Source organism: Zootoca vivipara, chromosome 2, assembly GCF_963506605.1.
Source record: "Zootoca vivipara chromosome 2, rZooViv1.1, whole genome shotgun sequence".
Taxonomy (NCBI): domain Eukaryota; kingdom Metazoa; phylum Chordata; class Lepidosauria; order Squamata; family Lacertidae; genus Zootoca; species Zootoca vivipara.
Window position 1 is genome coordinate 83,096,999 of NC_083277.1, and position 14,904 is coordinate 83,111,902.

At 44.2% G+C, this 14,904-nt stretch overlaps 1 protein-coding gene across 1 annotated transcript; it reads right to left on the reverse strand.

Moving 5' to 3' along the window:
- Positions 1–2,390: 2,390 nt before the first annotated feature.
- Positions 2,391–10,152, reverse strand: ASF1B (anti-silencing function 1B histone chaperone). The gene is made up of 4 exons (XM_035104838.2): positions 9,987–10,152; positions 6,250–6,365; positions 4,777–4,953; positions 2,391–3,706 (listed from the first exon to the last, which is right to left on the reverse strand). Exons 1-4 carry the CDS (start codon positions 10,093–10,095, stop codon positions 3,509–3,511), a joined length of 600 nt encoding a protein of 199 aa, XP_034960729.1. The 5' UTR covers positions 10,096–10,152; the 3' UTR covers positions 2,391–3,508.
- Between the last annotated feature and the right edge of the window lie 4,752 nt (positions 10,153–14,904).

Genomic DNA, 14,904 nt, shown 5'->3' on the forward strand with positions numbered 1-14,904 from the left:
TTGAACGGTCTTCCGGAACAGATTACGTTCAAAAAACGAGGTTCCACTGTATATGCTTTAATGAGGTTCTTGTATGGGGACTGTTGACATCCGTCTTCCTGAAGACACAATGGAAGTGTGGGTCATGGGAGTAAATTAAAATCATTGGAGAGTTATAGTGCCTGCTATGGCTATAGAGATCAATACAGCAGAGACATGTTTATTGGTGTCTGGTTTTGCTGGTGCTGATGCACCATGGCGTTCCTTCTCTCTGCTCTCCTCCCAGTGGTTACCTCTTCTCTGATAATTGCTGTGGATACATGCCCTGTCTTTCTGTCTCCAAGCACTATGGTCATCTGCAAGGGATGGGGACTACATTGCCTCATTTTCACACAGGAACAGCACCAATATGCAATTGTGTGGAAGTTCCATATTACAAGAAGGATGGTCCAGTTTATTAAAAAACTTTCATTTCTCTGGGCAGAAAGGTAGGTGGATAATGTCATTATATAAGTTTTTTCCTCCACCTGCAATGGGCAGCTGAAATGTTTAGGCAAAGCTGAGAGATATACACTACCCATTTGTACTGAATAAAGGGGGAGAGCTCCATGCAAGCCCTCTTATTCCTCTTTAGCTTGCTTTCTTGGATTTCATGCCTTCCAAGGAACCTTCTAAGGACTGTGCCAGCTTACCTGAGCAAGATCCACCAGTCAATACTTTTTTATTGCTTTGACGAAAACTAAACCACTTCCATCCTTCATATAGGAAACCTTGCTGTTGAGATGCCTAGGAACACTCAGGTCCCAGGTTTACTGAGCTTTGTTATACTCAGCTTCTTGAATCGCATCCAACAGCAAATTGAAGTCACCACACACTGCAGTGCACAAGTAAAATTGGTTTTCTATAGCCAGCTTTAGCAACTGAGCAGATTGCTTTTTAGATTAGCTGAAGTTTATAAATGAGCTAAAATTAACTCCAGTTTTGAAGCTATGATGGGAAGAACAGTAGTGGCAGGCAAGAGGGATCCCTGAATCTGTGCAAGAGGTAAGTTTCCTGCCATGTTTGGCCCAAGAATTTGAGAAAGGACCACAGATACAAACTCCTTAAAATGGAGGTTGTACTGGTTGCCAGAAGCAGGATTTGTACTGGCAGTCTACCTGCTGCAGGACCATGTTCAAGGTTCTGGTTATCAACATTTCAACCCTAATTTTTTAAAGCAGTTTTAAACATATGTTGTATATCACCTGGACACACATGTAAAAGGTGTTTAATAAAGAAAGTGCAGCCAGCTTTACAAGAATGGCTTGGGGCAAGTGAAGGGCCGTCCAGGAAAATCCTGGAACGCCTATGGCCCAGTGTTTCCACAGAGAGATTATTCAAGGATCAGTCTCATTCTTCTAACCTAAGCACCCCAGCTCACACATTTGTTTTCAGCTAAGTTTTGATCCATGAATTATTGCTTATGCAACTGCCTGCAGAAAGCATCGTGACTAAGATAAGTTTCCACCAATTTCCACAACTGTAATGGTGCCACCAAAAAACAAACAAACCTGTAACTGAGCTTCATAGTATTGGTGCTGTGCCACTGGTTCACAAGCTACTTTTAACCACACTGCCACAGACCTATACATGCTGAATAATGATCAGGTTGAAAACCTTTCAGCCATGAAAAATGAATGTATTTAAATCAGTTAAAATGAGTCAACCAACCCTAAAAATTCCAACTTCAGTCTATTTGATAATCCATTGACTTGGGGTAAACCAATTACTCTTATCTGGAATTTGGGAACACCAGGCAAGTTTTACTTGGCACACAAGAGAATCTCTGCAGTTCAATGGCTACTCATATTTCAAGCCATTTTGAAAGGGGTGCTTTGTAGCAGGTACTTTCTTTATGAGGCAAGATCTAGTGGTGGTCCAGGGCAGGACACTATAGTGTTTTGCTTATATTTAAGTATGCTATTAAAACATTTGGATGAGCATTTTATTCTGGCGCTTTCCCCCCTGGAGTGATACTTTTCTCATCTTTGCATTACTGTCTTACCAGTTATATTACCGTTTTACTGTTTTTCTATTTTCCTGGGGCATTGGTTTGAGTTTCCTTGGGCAGGGAGGACTCACTCACACAGTAGAACATGGTTTGGCATTATATCTGATCTAAACCTACATTTTATAAAAAAATAAAAATGACACTAACCTATGACACTATATTAACTGAAGGCTGAAAATAGCAATCTGGTCGTGACCATCATCAGGGGTGGTATCCAACTTGCTCTTTCCATCAGCATAAAGATTTACACTTGCACAACAAGTGTTGTGCCCTGCACCCTCCCTAATTCTGGTCCAGAGGGTCAGGACAGATTTAGGTGGCATGACTTGGTGTATTGCAGTAGGTTGGACTAGATGACCCTCAGGATCTCTTCCAACTCTACAATTCTAAGTCTTACAGATCTTTAACACTGCACACAACTATATTTTGCCACTCCTGCTTTAAGGAAGCAAATTCTACCTACATCTTTTTAACCTCGCCAAAATGAGTAGTCCCTCGCAGTAAAATCTTTAATAAGGTTCTCTCTGTATTCAACCAACTAGATAACACTTAAGAATTCACAAAATAGTTTATTCCAAAAAGTTTTATTGGTCAGACATACAATGCAAAAATGTTTCAAACACCTATATGCTGTGTTCATCTCTAAAATACCAGAGAGAGAAACAGAGAGATCAAATATCAGGGCAGGTAATAACAGAAAAGAAAGGTGTGGGACTGGAGGCAGGCCAGAAAAAATAACCACACAAGTGCAGGCCTTTTGAAGAAAGGCATGTTTCCTCTGTGGAGGGATTTGTAAACTTAGCCACTGTCTAAAGGAGTTGATGCAATTCCTGCTCACTGTGGCCTTGGGCAGATTTGGGGTCAGTGGTAGAAAGGCGGCCAACTGGTGCAAGCTAAAAGAGGGAGCTCTCAAAACCAGTGCTGGGACCCTTGTGCAAACAGGTAAATTGAACAGCTTAAATCTCATCATCCATCACCTTTTACTAAGCACAGATTGTAAAATTGGGATAGGCTTATCAACTCCTGAGAGGCATCAAGACCTGACTGCAATTGCTAGCTATTTTGCCAGCAGCTACTCATCAAAACTTAACTGTGTTGCAACAGAAAACTGTCCTGAAAAGAAGGCACCCACTATGCTAGATTCCCAGGAAATGGGTGCTCAAAATAACAAGGAAGCTCCCGTTGCTCAGCCTTCTGGAGACTTGGAACAAATGAGGGAAACACAAGGTTCTTGTTTATGCAGCCTGACTAGGTGCCTGTCAAGGGTCAGTGGCAGGAGGATCCAAGTATCAATGAAGAAATTCTATGACAGAACAGACCTGTAGATCTGTTACAAATCCCAACACGAAAAGGACTCTGAATTGTCAATCTCCATAGACATATCAGTTGCTTCATTATCCCAAATCCCTCCTACATGTCCCACAAAAACTTGTCAGCTGCTCTTCAATGCGCTGGGTCCTCAACATTATTGTGTTTGGATCACAGACAGTCCATGGAATTCTCTGGTTGCAGACCCATGGAATGGACCAACCCTTTGATGTAGGCACAGCTAGGAGGCAGGAAGCTATCAGGTTCTGGGTCTACATTTTCAATATTGTCCATCTGGTCTCTAGGACCATCCCAATTGATGTGGAAACGGGTGACTCTGGGGTTGGATGCCAAGATATTCCTCTGTAGCTGGAAGTAAGAAAAACAGGGGTAAAAGTTACATAGGTTTGTGTTTGGATCAACTTTCTAGGCTGACAGATACTCAATTCCTGCAGCAATATCAAGAAAGGAGAGGGGTAACCGAAGTAAAAAATGGTTTTAAAAGTTAACACTATTTTATTTGATGACAACAGAAAGAGAAAATTTATATCTGTAATCCTTCCAATTCTATTTCAGATTGGTAATCCTTACTTTTTGACATGTACAGGGGACCTACTTACCTTGCACATTGGGTTTCAAAATGGCAAACAAGACTTGAACCAAACTCTATAGTCCATAGGCTCTTAAAATCTGCTGCTGTGACTCAGTAACCCCAATTTTCTTTCAATGCTTCGAAGCCCTTTGTCAGAGCATGAACCTTCCCAGGAGGGAATCACCAATGTCCCCTCAACTCACGGAGCTGAGTAGGTACCTCACTAAACACATTAATCTTCTCTTTGAGATTTAAAGCTCCCTCAAACTACTCTGCTGCAGCCACATCAATCAGCACATAATATGATGAAGATGCAATTACAAACAAGGTTTTATCTGAATGCAGCTGTAGCAGGCCATAATCACCACTCTATTCTACAGCAGAATTTTTAAGTTGTGCTATAACTCCCCGGGGGGGGGGGGGGAGATCAAAGCTCCATTCTATGTCACAAGGGCTGCCCACTCCACAGCTTTCTGGTCAAAATGCACTGTCTTATTCAGAATGCAGGCAATAAATTAATACTGAGCTGAACTCATTGTATAACTTTCTGCTTCATATTGTCATCCCAAATAACATCTACCTTCCCCCTGCATAGCATTTTCCAACACTGCAAAGTGACTGAGTCTCAAAGGCTACTACTACTCTGGCCTTGCAAGGATTTTGTACTCCCCAAAAGAAATGGGAACCACCAGGCTGGGGGCCAAATACAACCTCCCAGGTCTCGCTATCTGGTATCTCCCCAAGCCACACCCCTCACTTGCCTTGCTTTGCATCCTGTTAAGGGTCCCCAGGCCTTCATGAAGGCCAAGAAGATGGACAAGCTGCTTTTATCAGATCAGTGTCTCACCTGGGAGAAGTCTGGCTTGAGGGGTGGGTTTTCTCTTAGCTCAGGATCCATATATTCATTGTTGACATAGTATCCAATGCGGATGAATTCTTGGCCCAGATAGGTACAAGTGATAAGTATTACTGTAACTCCCACAGCATCACTTTCAGGGATTAGATCAGGGTTGGGGGCATTAGCCTGCAGAGAAAACAGCAAAACACGGTAAGTGACATTTTCATCCTGCCTGTCTTTAAAAGAAAACTCAGGACAGCATGCTTGAGGCTTTTCCATTTCATCCTCATTGCAATTCTTGAAGAATATTTAAACTTTAAATTACCCATTCAGTTTCTGGGCTGAGTGGAGATTCGAACCTAGGTCTGCCTGGTCCAATCTTGAATGAGAATATTACAGAGTCCTCATTCAAGATCCATTGAGGTGTATATAACCAGGAATGGGCTTATGTTGGTGGAACAAAGTGATACAGTTATAGATGAAATGCCAACAGACTGGAGTTCATAATCAAAGCTTTTTTTTATTTCAGTGTTGTGCAACAACAAAGACAAGCAACAAAAATATGTAGTCTCAGAAAACCAAGCAAAAGATTCAGGTAATTATCCTAAAGTCAGTTCACCATGATTGTAAAAATATTTTGGAGAAAGAAAGCTAGACTACAGATGGTAGAAAGGCCAAGGATGGAGTTATATGGTACGTCAGCACAAATTGAAAGCAAGTAAGCAATGCAGTTGCAGTTCCAAAGCCAGGGAACTGGGCCACTAATTTAATCAGCCTCCATCTTAGTTTAGTGTTCTAACAAGAATTGCTATCCTGAAAGCACTGGCTAACTACTGTATGTTGTTAAGAGGTGTACCACTCCAGAATGCAGCAATGCCCTGTAATTACTACAGCAATGTTATCAGCACAGGTCAAAGAGCCACATTTTTTTTCTTCTGAGCAAAAAGGATTTGAGACTTTGATATTAACACATTTATGTGTTCATACCATCATCAGCAATTCATTTTCAATAATCCCTGTCTTCCCATAAAGGGTGGAAAAGCATTTACTCATTTGCAATCATGGTGAACTCAAGCTGCAATTCCCCCCAAACACTGAGTAACACTGGAATACACTGCAGGGCTGTCATACGCCACTCTCTCTCCATGTCCTCATATCAGTATAGCAATACCAGGTGACTTTTCATGACCGATGTAGCCCATGTTTTCTCAACCTAAATAGCACTCTAGCCACACACAATAGGGATATGCTAATAATGAACTTTATTTGTATGGTACTTATTTTAGTGCATTTTCTCCAGGTAACAATCACTTCTCTATCAGGGAAAATGAAAATAAAAAAGCTTAAAAATGAAACAGGAGGTCCCTTTCCAATGAATCTGTCAATCTTTCTCCATTGTCTGAATCTAAAGAGAAAAATCTAGAGATTGGACCCTTAGGCTTATCTTTCCTATCCTTCTCCAAGAGAAAGATCTAAACTTACTTCAAACACAAACATATGCCTCCCAGCTGGAACAGGTCCCACCAGCACTGAGTCAAGAACTTGGTCATATTCCTCACTCTCTGCAGAGCCCACATAGATGATCTTCCACTCCAAATCTGAAAGGTAAAAGCAACAGGGATGCAGTTGGCAAGAGTGTGGGCACCAGAATCCTAGACGTATTGAGGGAAATTTCCCTTCATCTTCAGAAAGCCAATACATTGAAATACACCATTAGCACCAGTGTTTAGAGAATATGTACACCAGTTCAAGAGCGGGGCTGAATAACCTCTATTATTTTCCAGTGCCTCAAAAAAACCCTTTTCATATCCACAGTTCATATTGTTAAGCAATGATGGGGAAATTTTGGGTAAAGATTGATGTAATGTTTGCAAAGCAATGGGCTCAATATGGAAGCACTCTCAGTGTTCAGTGTAGATGGCTCTCTCTCTCTCCAGGTCAAGGTCTGAAAATCTGCCATATAAACCAGTAGTGGGCATCACTCATAATCTCAATGTCAAGATTCCTCACCACAATCCTTGGAGCAGATTAGTAAAAGGTTTTTTTTTACATTGTTTCCTTTTTCTAAACAAGAGGTGCAGATGCAATTAAATGCAAATATACAAATAGAGTTTTAAATTCTTTTTCTTTAGAAAAGCCAGATAGGCAAAGGCTCCCACCATGGGTGAAGAATCTGCTATGCAAAATCTGCTGTGACTTCCAGTTAGCTATTATCTCTGTCTTGAACCTTTATGGATCATCTCATTAAACAAAAGTCAGAAAATATTGTGCACAATCTGCTGTGATAGACCACTAGTGCAGCAATGAAGGCTAGTACTCTCACATGGAACAGTAATGCTAATTAACAAGAACTTGTATCCAACGATGTAAGGTCATGAATAAATACAGTAAAGTCCACTGTTCCACATTTTTGTGCCAAAAACAATGCAAGTCAAAAGGGATGTTAGCAAACGGAGCAATCATCAGGAGCAACAAGAAACTATAAGGAGCTGTGAGGAATGTGCAAAAGTACGGTATCCCCATTTGCTCACCAGAAATTCTTCTTTGCTGTCCTGGCATTTTGCTAAGAAAGAACTTCTCTTAACAGGAGATTAGAATCTGAAATAGGAAGTTGATCCTATGCTGCAGCTCACTCTCATGTGTCTTCTACAAACTTTACTACTTTGCAGGTAGCGCTTTTTTGGCATCTGTCCACAGAGGTTATTAAATTTAGAAAACTTGCAGCTACTCCTAAGTTGGAAAGGCCATACAGATCCTCCCCCAAAGTAAAGGATCTCACTGTGATTTTCTGTACCTCTAGTTCTCCCCATCTCAACACTCTTAAGAGAAGTCTGGTCTTAATAATGTATGTGAAGGCCCTGTGCTTTATTTTTAAAAAAAGCAATGGCAAAACTTTGCATGATGTATAAATTATGTGCAACTTATCCCTGAGGGAACCAGGGCAGTCAACATCCCCCACTACAGCCCTGGCATTAAAACGTGCCCCTCTGCCTATCTGCTCTGCTCAGCTGACTCCCTGCTTGCAACTTCTGAAACTTCACCAAGCACTGCCCAAACACTTTCAAATATTCTGTATCTTTTCCACCTGTAAGGCTAGACATTCAGTTCTTCTAACAAAAACTGCAATTCCCGGAATACTGAACTATGCACCCAATACCAAATTTCATGGTTGTATAGAAAACGGTGGAATAAAAATAACAGCACGTGAAATGATAAGGTAAGAATAAGATGATCACCTATATTTTATGGCAGTGTTCCCCTTCTTGCATGCAATTCCCCAAGTTTATGCATAATAGAAACCTGTCTGCATGATAAGCTACTCTACTGACTTACAATTTTTCTCTGTGGAGAGGGCCATAATTTAGTAATCTCCTGATTTGCACTTGTGCCTGCTGCTCATAAGAAAATCAGTAGCCTAAATTTAAGGTTAAGGAAATGACACACCTTGTAAACTTCCAAGAGAACAACCATTTAGAAAGCCAGATTTATCACAATGTCCCACAATGACATTTTAGCCCACTCCTACCCTGAGATAGAAGCAGCAACTTTCCTTCAAAGCAGTCCTGAACCAAGTCCAACTTGCTTCACACAATCCAATGTAGTGGAAGATCACCAAGGAGTAGAAGTCAGGAAGGCAGTTATTTTCAATTTAACAATCCAGAATCCACAATTAGAAAGGGAATAGTAGGGGAAGAGACTGGTATGGTACCAAGGAGTAGGCAGAATGGTACCACAGAATAAAGGGACTTTCGCATTCTCTAAGAAGAACAGTTGATAGGGCGAGAGCCAATGACAGGTAGTCAACTTATTCTAGTTTTGCCCCCAGGTTCATCCTTGTTGAGTAGTGAAATGATAACAGATTAAGGAGAAGCAAGATGATAACCAGTGCCACTGCCTGGATAGGATGCAAGTGGCAGGTGGGGGTTAGCTGAGGGCAGGTTGAGTTTGGTGGGCCACTGCCCCATTTGACCTAACAGACCAGCCTTCATGATTTCCCACTAGACAGCTGCAGTATCTAGTAAATAATTATTAAACACCATAAGAAATTGACAACAAACATTCAACTGAAATTGAAAGAATTCAGACAAGAAGTTACCAACTCTATAGAGTACAATTCCTAGTTTTGCCATGTTACTGACTCTAAATGAATGCCCAGGAAGGCATAGCTGTTAACCATGTGAATCTCCCAGGCTTACTACTGGCTAATGACCAGCTGCACTCCCACTATGGCATTCAAGAAACTCTTCCTATAGGAACAAATAGAGAGCCTATGATTTATTGGGCGGGGAATATGGGAATTCATTCTAGAGCTCTCTGCTGGTCTCACCTTGTCCCCACAAAGCTTTGGCACTGAGATCAGGACGTGGCCTGTGCTGGGGCTCCCAACAGTGTATAACAACCCTCACCCCAAAACAGCCAATGCTATTTTATTTTATTTAAATCCTACCTTTACCCCAAGGAGCTAAATGAGACATGCATAGCTCTCCACCCCATCCCACTTCTAAAAACCCTGTGATGTAGGTTAGATGCCAAGCTCAAGGTCACCCAGGGAGCTGCCAGGCTGAGTAAGGATTTGAACCGTGGTCTCCTCAGCCCAAATCTCCACCCCACACTGGCTCTTTGCCCAGACCAACAGTATTGCCGGCTGGGGCTTCCTGGCAGAGGCCAAGGCCTCACTCAGCAGAATGGTCAGAATGACACCCCACATCCGGAGGCATTTTGAAGTGTGTGTGTGTGCGCGTGTATTTATATGTATATGCATATATATATGCATATATATATATATATATATATATATATATATATATATGCACACACACAAAAATATACATACATTCACACACCCACACACACATATCAAGAGCAGCCTCGACCCAATTAAGCTGCTAAGTCTCTGCAGGCCAAAAACTTAAGGCACCATGTTCGGAAAGCTATATTTTTATTTATAAAGGTAGTTAGAAGGTATAGCGCCCACGTATCAGCCCGTGTGGAGAGCCGGGTCCAGGCTGGCAAAATAAAGCCACAGCGGAAGCCCCGGGAGTGGAGGCGGGGTGGTGGTGGTGCACACAGCCCTGCCATCCTGGGCGGAGGGGGGGGGGCTCCTGGGCGTCGGTTGCGGGCGGCCGCCTCGTGCGACGGAACCTGTCTCGGACTGAGGGTCGGTTGGGGAACAAGGCTCCTGGCGCGGGAGCTTCTACCCCCCCCCCGCGCGTACTCACCGTGAGGCAACGCCTCCCCACACTCGAATTGCACCTGGAAGCGGAGCGGGTGGCCGAAGGGGCTCGGATTCTCCAGCAACGAAACTCCCAGGACAGACACCCGCGCCATGACAGATCTCTTCTTTCCCCCCCCGCCCGCCTGCCTGCTTCCTTCTCCCTCTCAAGCCCAAACGCCGAAAGCCCACTCCCCGCGCGCCGCCGGCTTAACAACGGAACGGCGGAGCCACCAATCCCCGCGCGGCGATCGGAGACGCCGCAGCCAACCCCAGAGCTTCGCGCCTCGGCTCCCCCGCCTACTCCTCGCGCGCGGCCACGCCCACCGCTCCCTCCGCCAATCCGCCTTCCCGACTCTGTCCCTGGCGGGAGCTAAATCTAAACAATAAGCGTTCGACTCCGAGTCTTCCTCTGTCCGCTCCCCTCTCCTCCCCTCGCGCGCGCTGACCCTCGCCGCCCACCGCCAATCAGCGCGCGCTCTGCCTGTTCCGTTCTGCGCGCTCAAAACGCGCAGGCGGCCAATTGGCGCCTTTTGGCGAGTTATTAAGGGACCGAGCCAACGAGGAATTTGAAAGACGGGCGAGGAAATGTTCTTTGGCAAGCCTAAAAGTCCCACGTCACGTGCAGATCAGTTTTAACATTGTAAACTGGCTTAATAAATGAAATCCCTGCAGAGTTTCGAAGAACGTTCAGATTAGGAGAACAACTAACTGCCGCCGCTCCGCAGCAAATCTGAGGTGAAGCTACTGCAACTACGGTAGCTTCTGTCTCCCTTTTTCCGTCTAGGAAGGCCCCTAGTCGACAGAAGGAATGTTACATTTAAAGCACATGGCTTCCCGCAAAGATTCCTGAGAGCTGTACTGTAGTTTCCCCCATTAAGAAAAAAAGTGCTCTAAAGGTAAAGGACCCCTGACAGTTAAGTCCAGTCGCAAACGACTCTGGTTGCGACACTCATCTCGCTTTACTGGCCGAGGGAGCCTACGTTTGTCCGCAAAGTTTTTCCTGGTCATGAGGCCAGCATGACTAAGCTGCTACTGGCGAAACCAGAGCAGCGCACGGAAACGCCATTTAACTTCCCGCCAGAGCGGTCCCTATTTATCTACTTGCACTTTGACGTGCTTTCGAACTGCTAGGTTGGCAGGAGCTGGGACCGAGCAACTGGAGCTCACCCTGTCATGGGAATTCAAACAGCTGACCTTCCAATGGCAAGCCCTAGGCTTAGTGATTTAGACCACAGTGCCCCCCACGTCCCTTAGTTTTCCCCATTACAGAGACACAATTCTCAGCACCCTTAAACTACAATTCCCAGAATTCTTTGAAGAAAGCCATGGATCTTAAATGTTTGATGTGGAGCCATCCCCAGGGGGGAGGCGGGATATGCTACCCTAAAACAAGGCAAGGTAGCATTTTTATAACCTCCTCTGCTTCCTTATGAGTATATGAGCAGCACCATTTCTCTGGCTGTATGTCCACGGCCACCAGTGCCCCCCCCCGTCCTATTGTCAGCCCTCAACTTTTCCTTAACTCTTGTCTTTTCAGTAATTGCAATACCTTTTGTTTTCGCAGTATCACATCATATCTGTGTTAGGCATGGCAGCTCCTAGTACCAAATATACAGTGGTACCTCGACATCCGAACGACTCGACTTCCGAAGGTTTCGACTTCCGAAGTCGATCACCCCGGAAGTCTTTTCGCCGCTCTGCTCCTGTGCAGAAGCGGTGCGCGCGGTCGGCGCATGCGCATAACGGGCACTTCGACAACTGAAGACTTCGACTTACGAAGACGGCCGCGGAACGGATCGTCTTCATAAGTTGAGGTACCACTGTACACAAAATTGCTGTGGAGCATATTTATAAATGGCGTATACCATATTTTGATGAGAAATAGCTCAGTAGCCACAAGTTGATTATCAAGATGTCATGGACTGTCTGGATGCAGAGGACTGGTGGGAGGTGCCACCAGCTGAGGAGCTCCCAAAGGAACCCCCATGGGAAGGAAACTCAGAGCCAGGGGATTGGTGGTGGGTTGATGATGAAAGGTCAGAGGGAGAAGATGGGGCAGACTGGGAGATGTCAGAAACTGAAGAGGCAACAGGGTTTAGTGAGCAAGAAGAGGCTATGGCAGAGGGCAGTCCAGAATCACAGGCAGAAGTGGAGGCTGGAGAGGAGTGGGGGCAGGCTGCTGAAGAAGCCAGGGGGTCTCTCCTTCCTGCTGTGACATGCTCACCTCCCCGCTGGTTTCCCAGAACACAGAGAGAAATGAAGAAGGCAGAGCAAAGAGAGACAAGACAAGTCTGAGATTGCTTGGGAAAGATCTGGGGGAGGAAGATTCTTAGGGAGCAGAGGGAAGGCAGGGACCCTCAGTCCTTGCAACTACTTCATTGGGGCAAGACCTCAGAGCCGTAGCTACCCTGCTTTCCCGAAAAGAAGACATACCCATAAAATAAGCCGTAGCAGGATTTCTAAGCATTTGCACAATACCCCCCCAAATAAGACATAGTGATAGGCGCAGTTCTGGAGGGCGCCCAGGAAGAGGCGAGGCTGGACGCATAATAAAAATAAAACATCCCCTGAAAATAAGCCATAGTGTGTCTTCTTGAGGAAAAATAAATATAAGACAGTGTCTTATTTTGGGGAAAACATGGTAGGTGATCTTGCGCCCCTGGCAGAACTGTCCAGATTGCACCCCCTAGCCACTGACAAATTAGCTCTTCTTTCCACCTCTCCTCCAACCCCAACCCCCCATTCAATTCAATTTAAAACCTTTTATTATGAGGCAATAATCAATATTTTTATTTATAGACATATTTATGGACATATTTTAAAAACAATTTCGCGCCACCTCGGCCTGCGCCCCACAGCGGGGCCCCACCTTGCCACCCCCTAGCTATGGCCCTGCAAGACCTACTGGAGTTACTGTTATCTCTAGGCATACACTGTTTTGGTTTATTTGAATAAAGAGTTAACTTCACTGACACCAGGTGTTTTATTGCTGATCTGTTCCTGACAAGTATAGCAAGTTTGTATTTAAGTTGGTTGATAGTACAAACTTAATATTGCCTTGCTATACTTGATAGTTAAATTATGGCTATTGATTTATTAGTTTAAGGCTGTGTACACATTACTGTTTACTCTGATTCTAGTGAGCTCCCATGGCTGACATGTGAAGCCACGATGTGTGTCGCAGGTGTGAAGCAACCAAGTTGATAATGTGCATCAGGTGATGACAATCCCCACCCTCTCTCTGGTATGTACAGCAACATAAAATGTGACTTAAACTGTGAGGTGTATGTGTGATCTCACTGTGTTTTAAGACACTAACGTGTAGATAGCCTAAGTCAGGAGTAGGGAACCTGTGGCCCTCCAAATCAGCCCCCACTAGCATGGACAATGGTCAGGGATAATGGGAGCTGTAGTCCAACAGCATGTGGAGGGCCACAAATTTCTTCACCTATGGTTCAAACTATGGTTTAGGATTTTGGGATTTCACTTGCAAGTTCTTGTTAGCCAGGAATGAAGTGATTATGCAGGGCCACTGAGTGTGTTGCTTTCCTTGACTGCAATATTAGTTTGAGGTACAAAAGTGTCCCTCATAAATACTGAAAACCCTCCAAGCAGTGTGTACATGCCTAGATGGCATAGAGATAATGGCAAAGATGCTAGGGTTGTCAACTGGGATTGCTATAGCTAATTCCACAAAGGGTGGAATTGCAGCATAGCTCTAAAGCAATTGTTCTGTCATTGCAAGGATTTCTGTTTGTGCAATGGAACATTCTCTCATGGGCCCCCTAAATCTGTTCCAGGGGTTCTCCCAACTCTCCAAAGCAGAAATCCTTGCGTTGGTGTAACTCAGTGTATTCTTAAGCCTTATGGGTTGTATTCTACTATCTGCATCTTTTTATGAAAAAGCTGGCTGCTTTTCAGCTTTAGATGGGCTTTAGTAGTGGGACATGTAGACGAAACATGGTCTTGTGAAATTACACAGCCCAGCATCAGATTCAATTGGGTTGCTGTCCCCTGCATGCACAGTATCAGAACACCAAGACATTCTGGTCTGGGTGCTTACCATACTGGCATACTAGCACTGCAAAAGTCAGTACAGGGGAACCTGACTTAAAGGTGACAGCACCCATCTGCTGTAACTGTAAGGACAGATTTTAATCAGGCCTAAGAAAAGAGCAGTTTAATCTCAAAACGCAACTACACCTCAACAAGATATGAGGTCTGCTTGTGCAGGGTGGGTCACTGTCTGTTGCTTAAATTCCCTGATCAGCATTTGGACAAATCACTATGAATCCCTCATCCCTTCTTTGGACTAACAGTTGCATTTCTGGCTAGAAGCATGCAGTACAATATAGCAATATTACAGTTTTGCTAGCAAAACAGATTTGTAGATGAAGGTTTATGGAGCCTATGGAGTTAAATGTATATACTGTACACACAAAGGTTTGGGCCTCCTTACCACTTAATCTGATGTTGAGTACATCCATGAGCATTGATTTCAGTGGGCATAAATACGCTATGCCTGTGTGCATAGGATTCAACCCTAGAGGTTTTAATAGACCAACAGCTGCACATGGCCTTGTGCTCAGGCACTCTATACCTTCTTAAGCCCAGCTGCAGCTTCACTCTCAAGCTCCATCTGCCGACCTTCAAACATGGAGGGATATCAACACTTATCCATACTAGGTTTGCCAACTACTGTGCTATGCAGGTGGGGAGGAATTGGTCAGGACAACCTATGCATTTGTGTTCTACCCCCCACCCCCAGATCTGCCTTTTACCATAATGTAGGGCTGTTGAGAGGGATTCTTGCAAGTTTTAGCCCACACCTACCCCTGTTTTCTCCAAAATAAGTTAAAGTGATCTCAATTAGATTTCCTTCCAGGTAAGTAAGCTAAGGAAATCTATTCACCATCATCCAT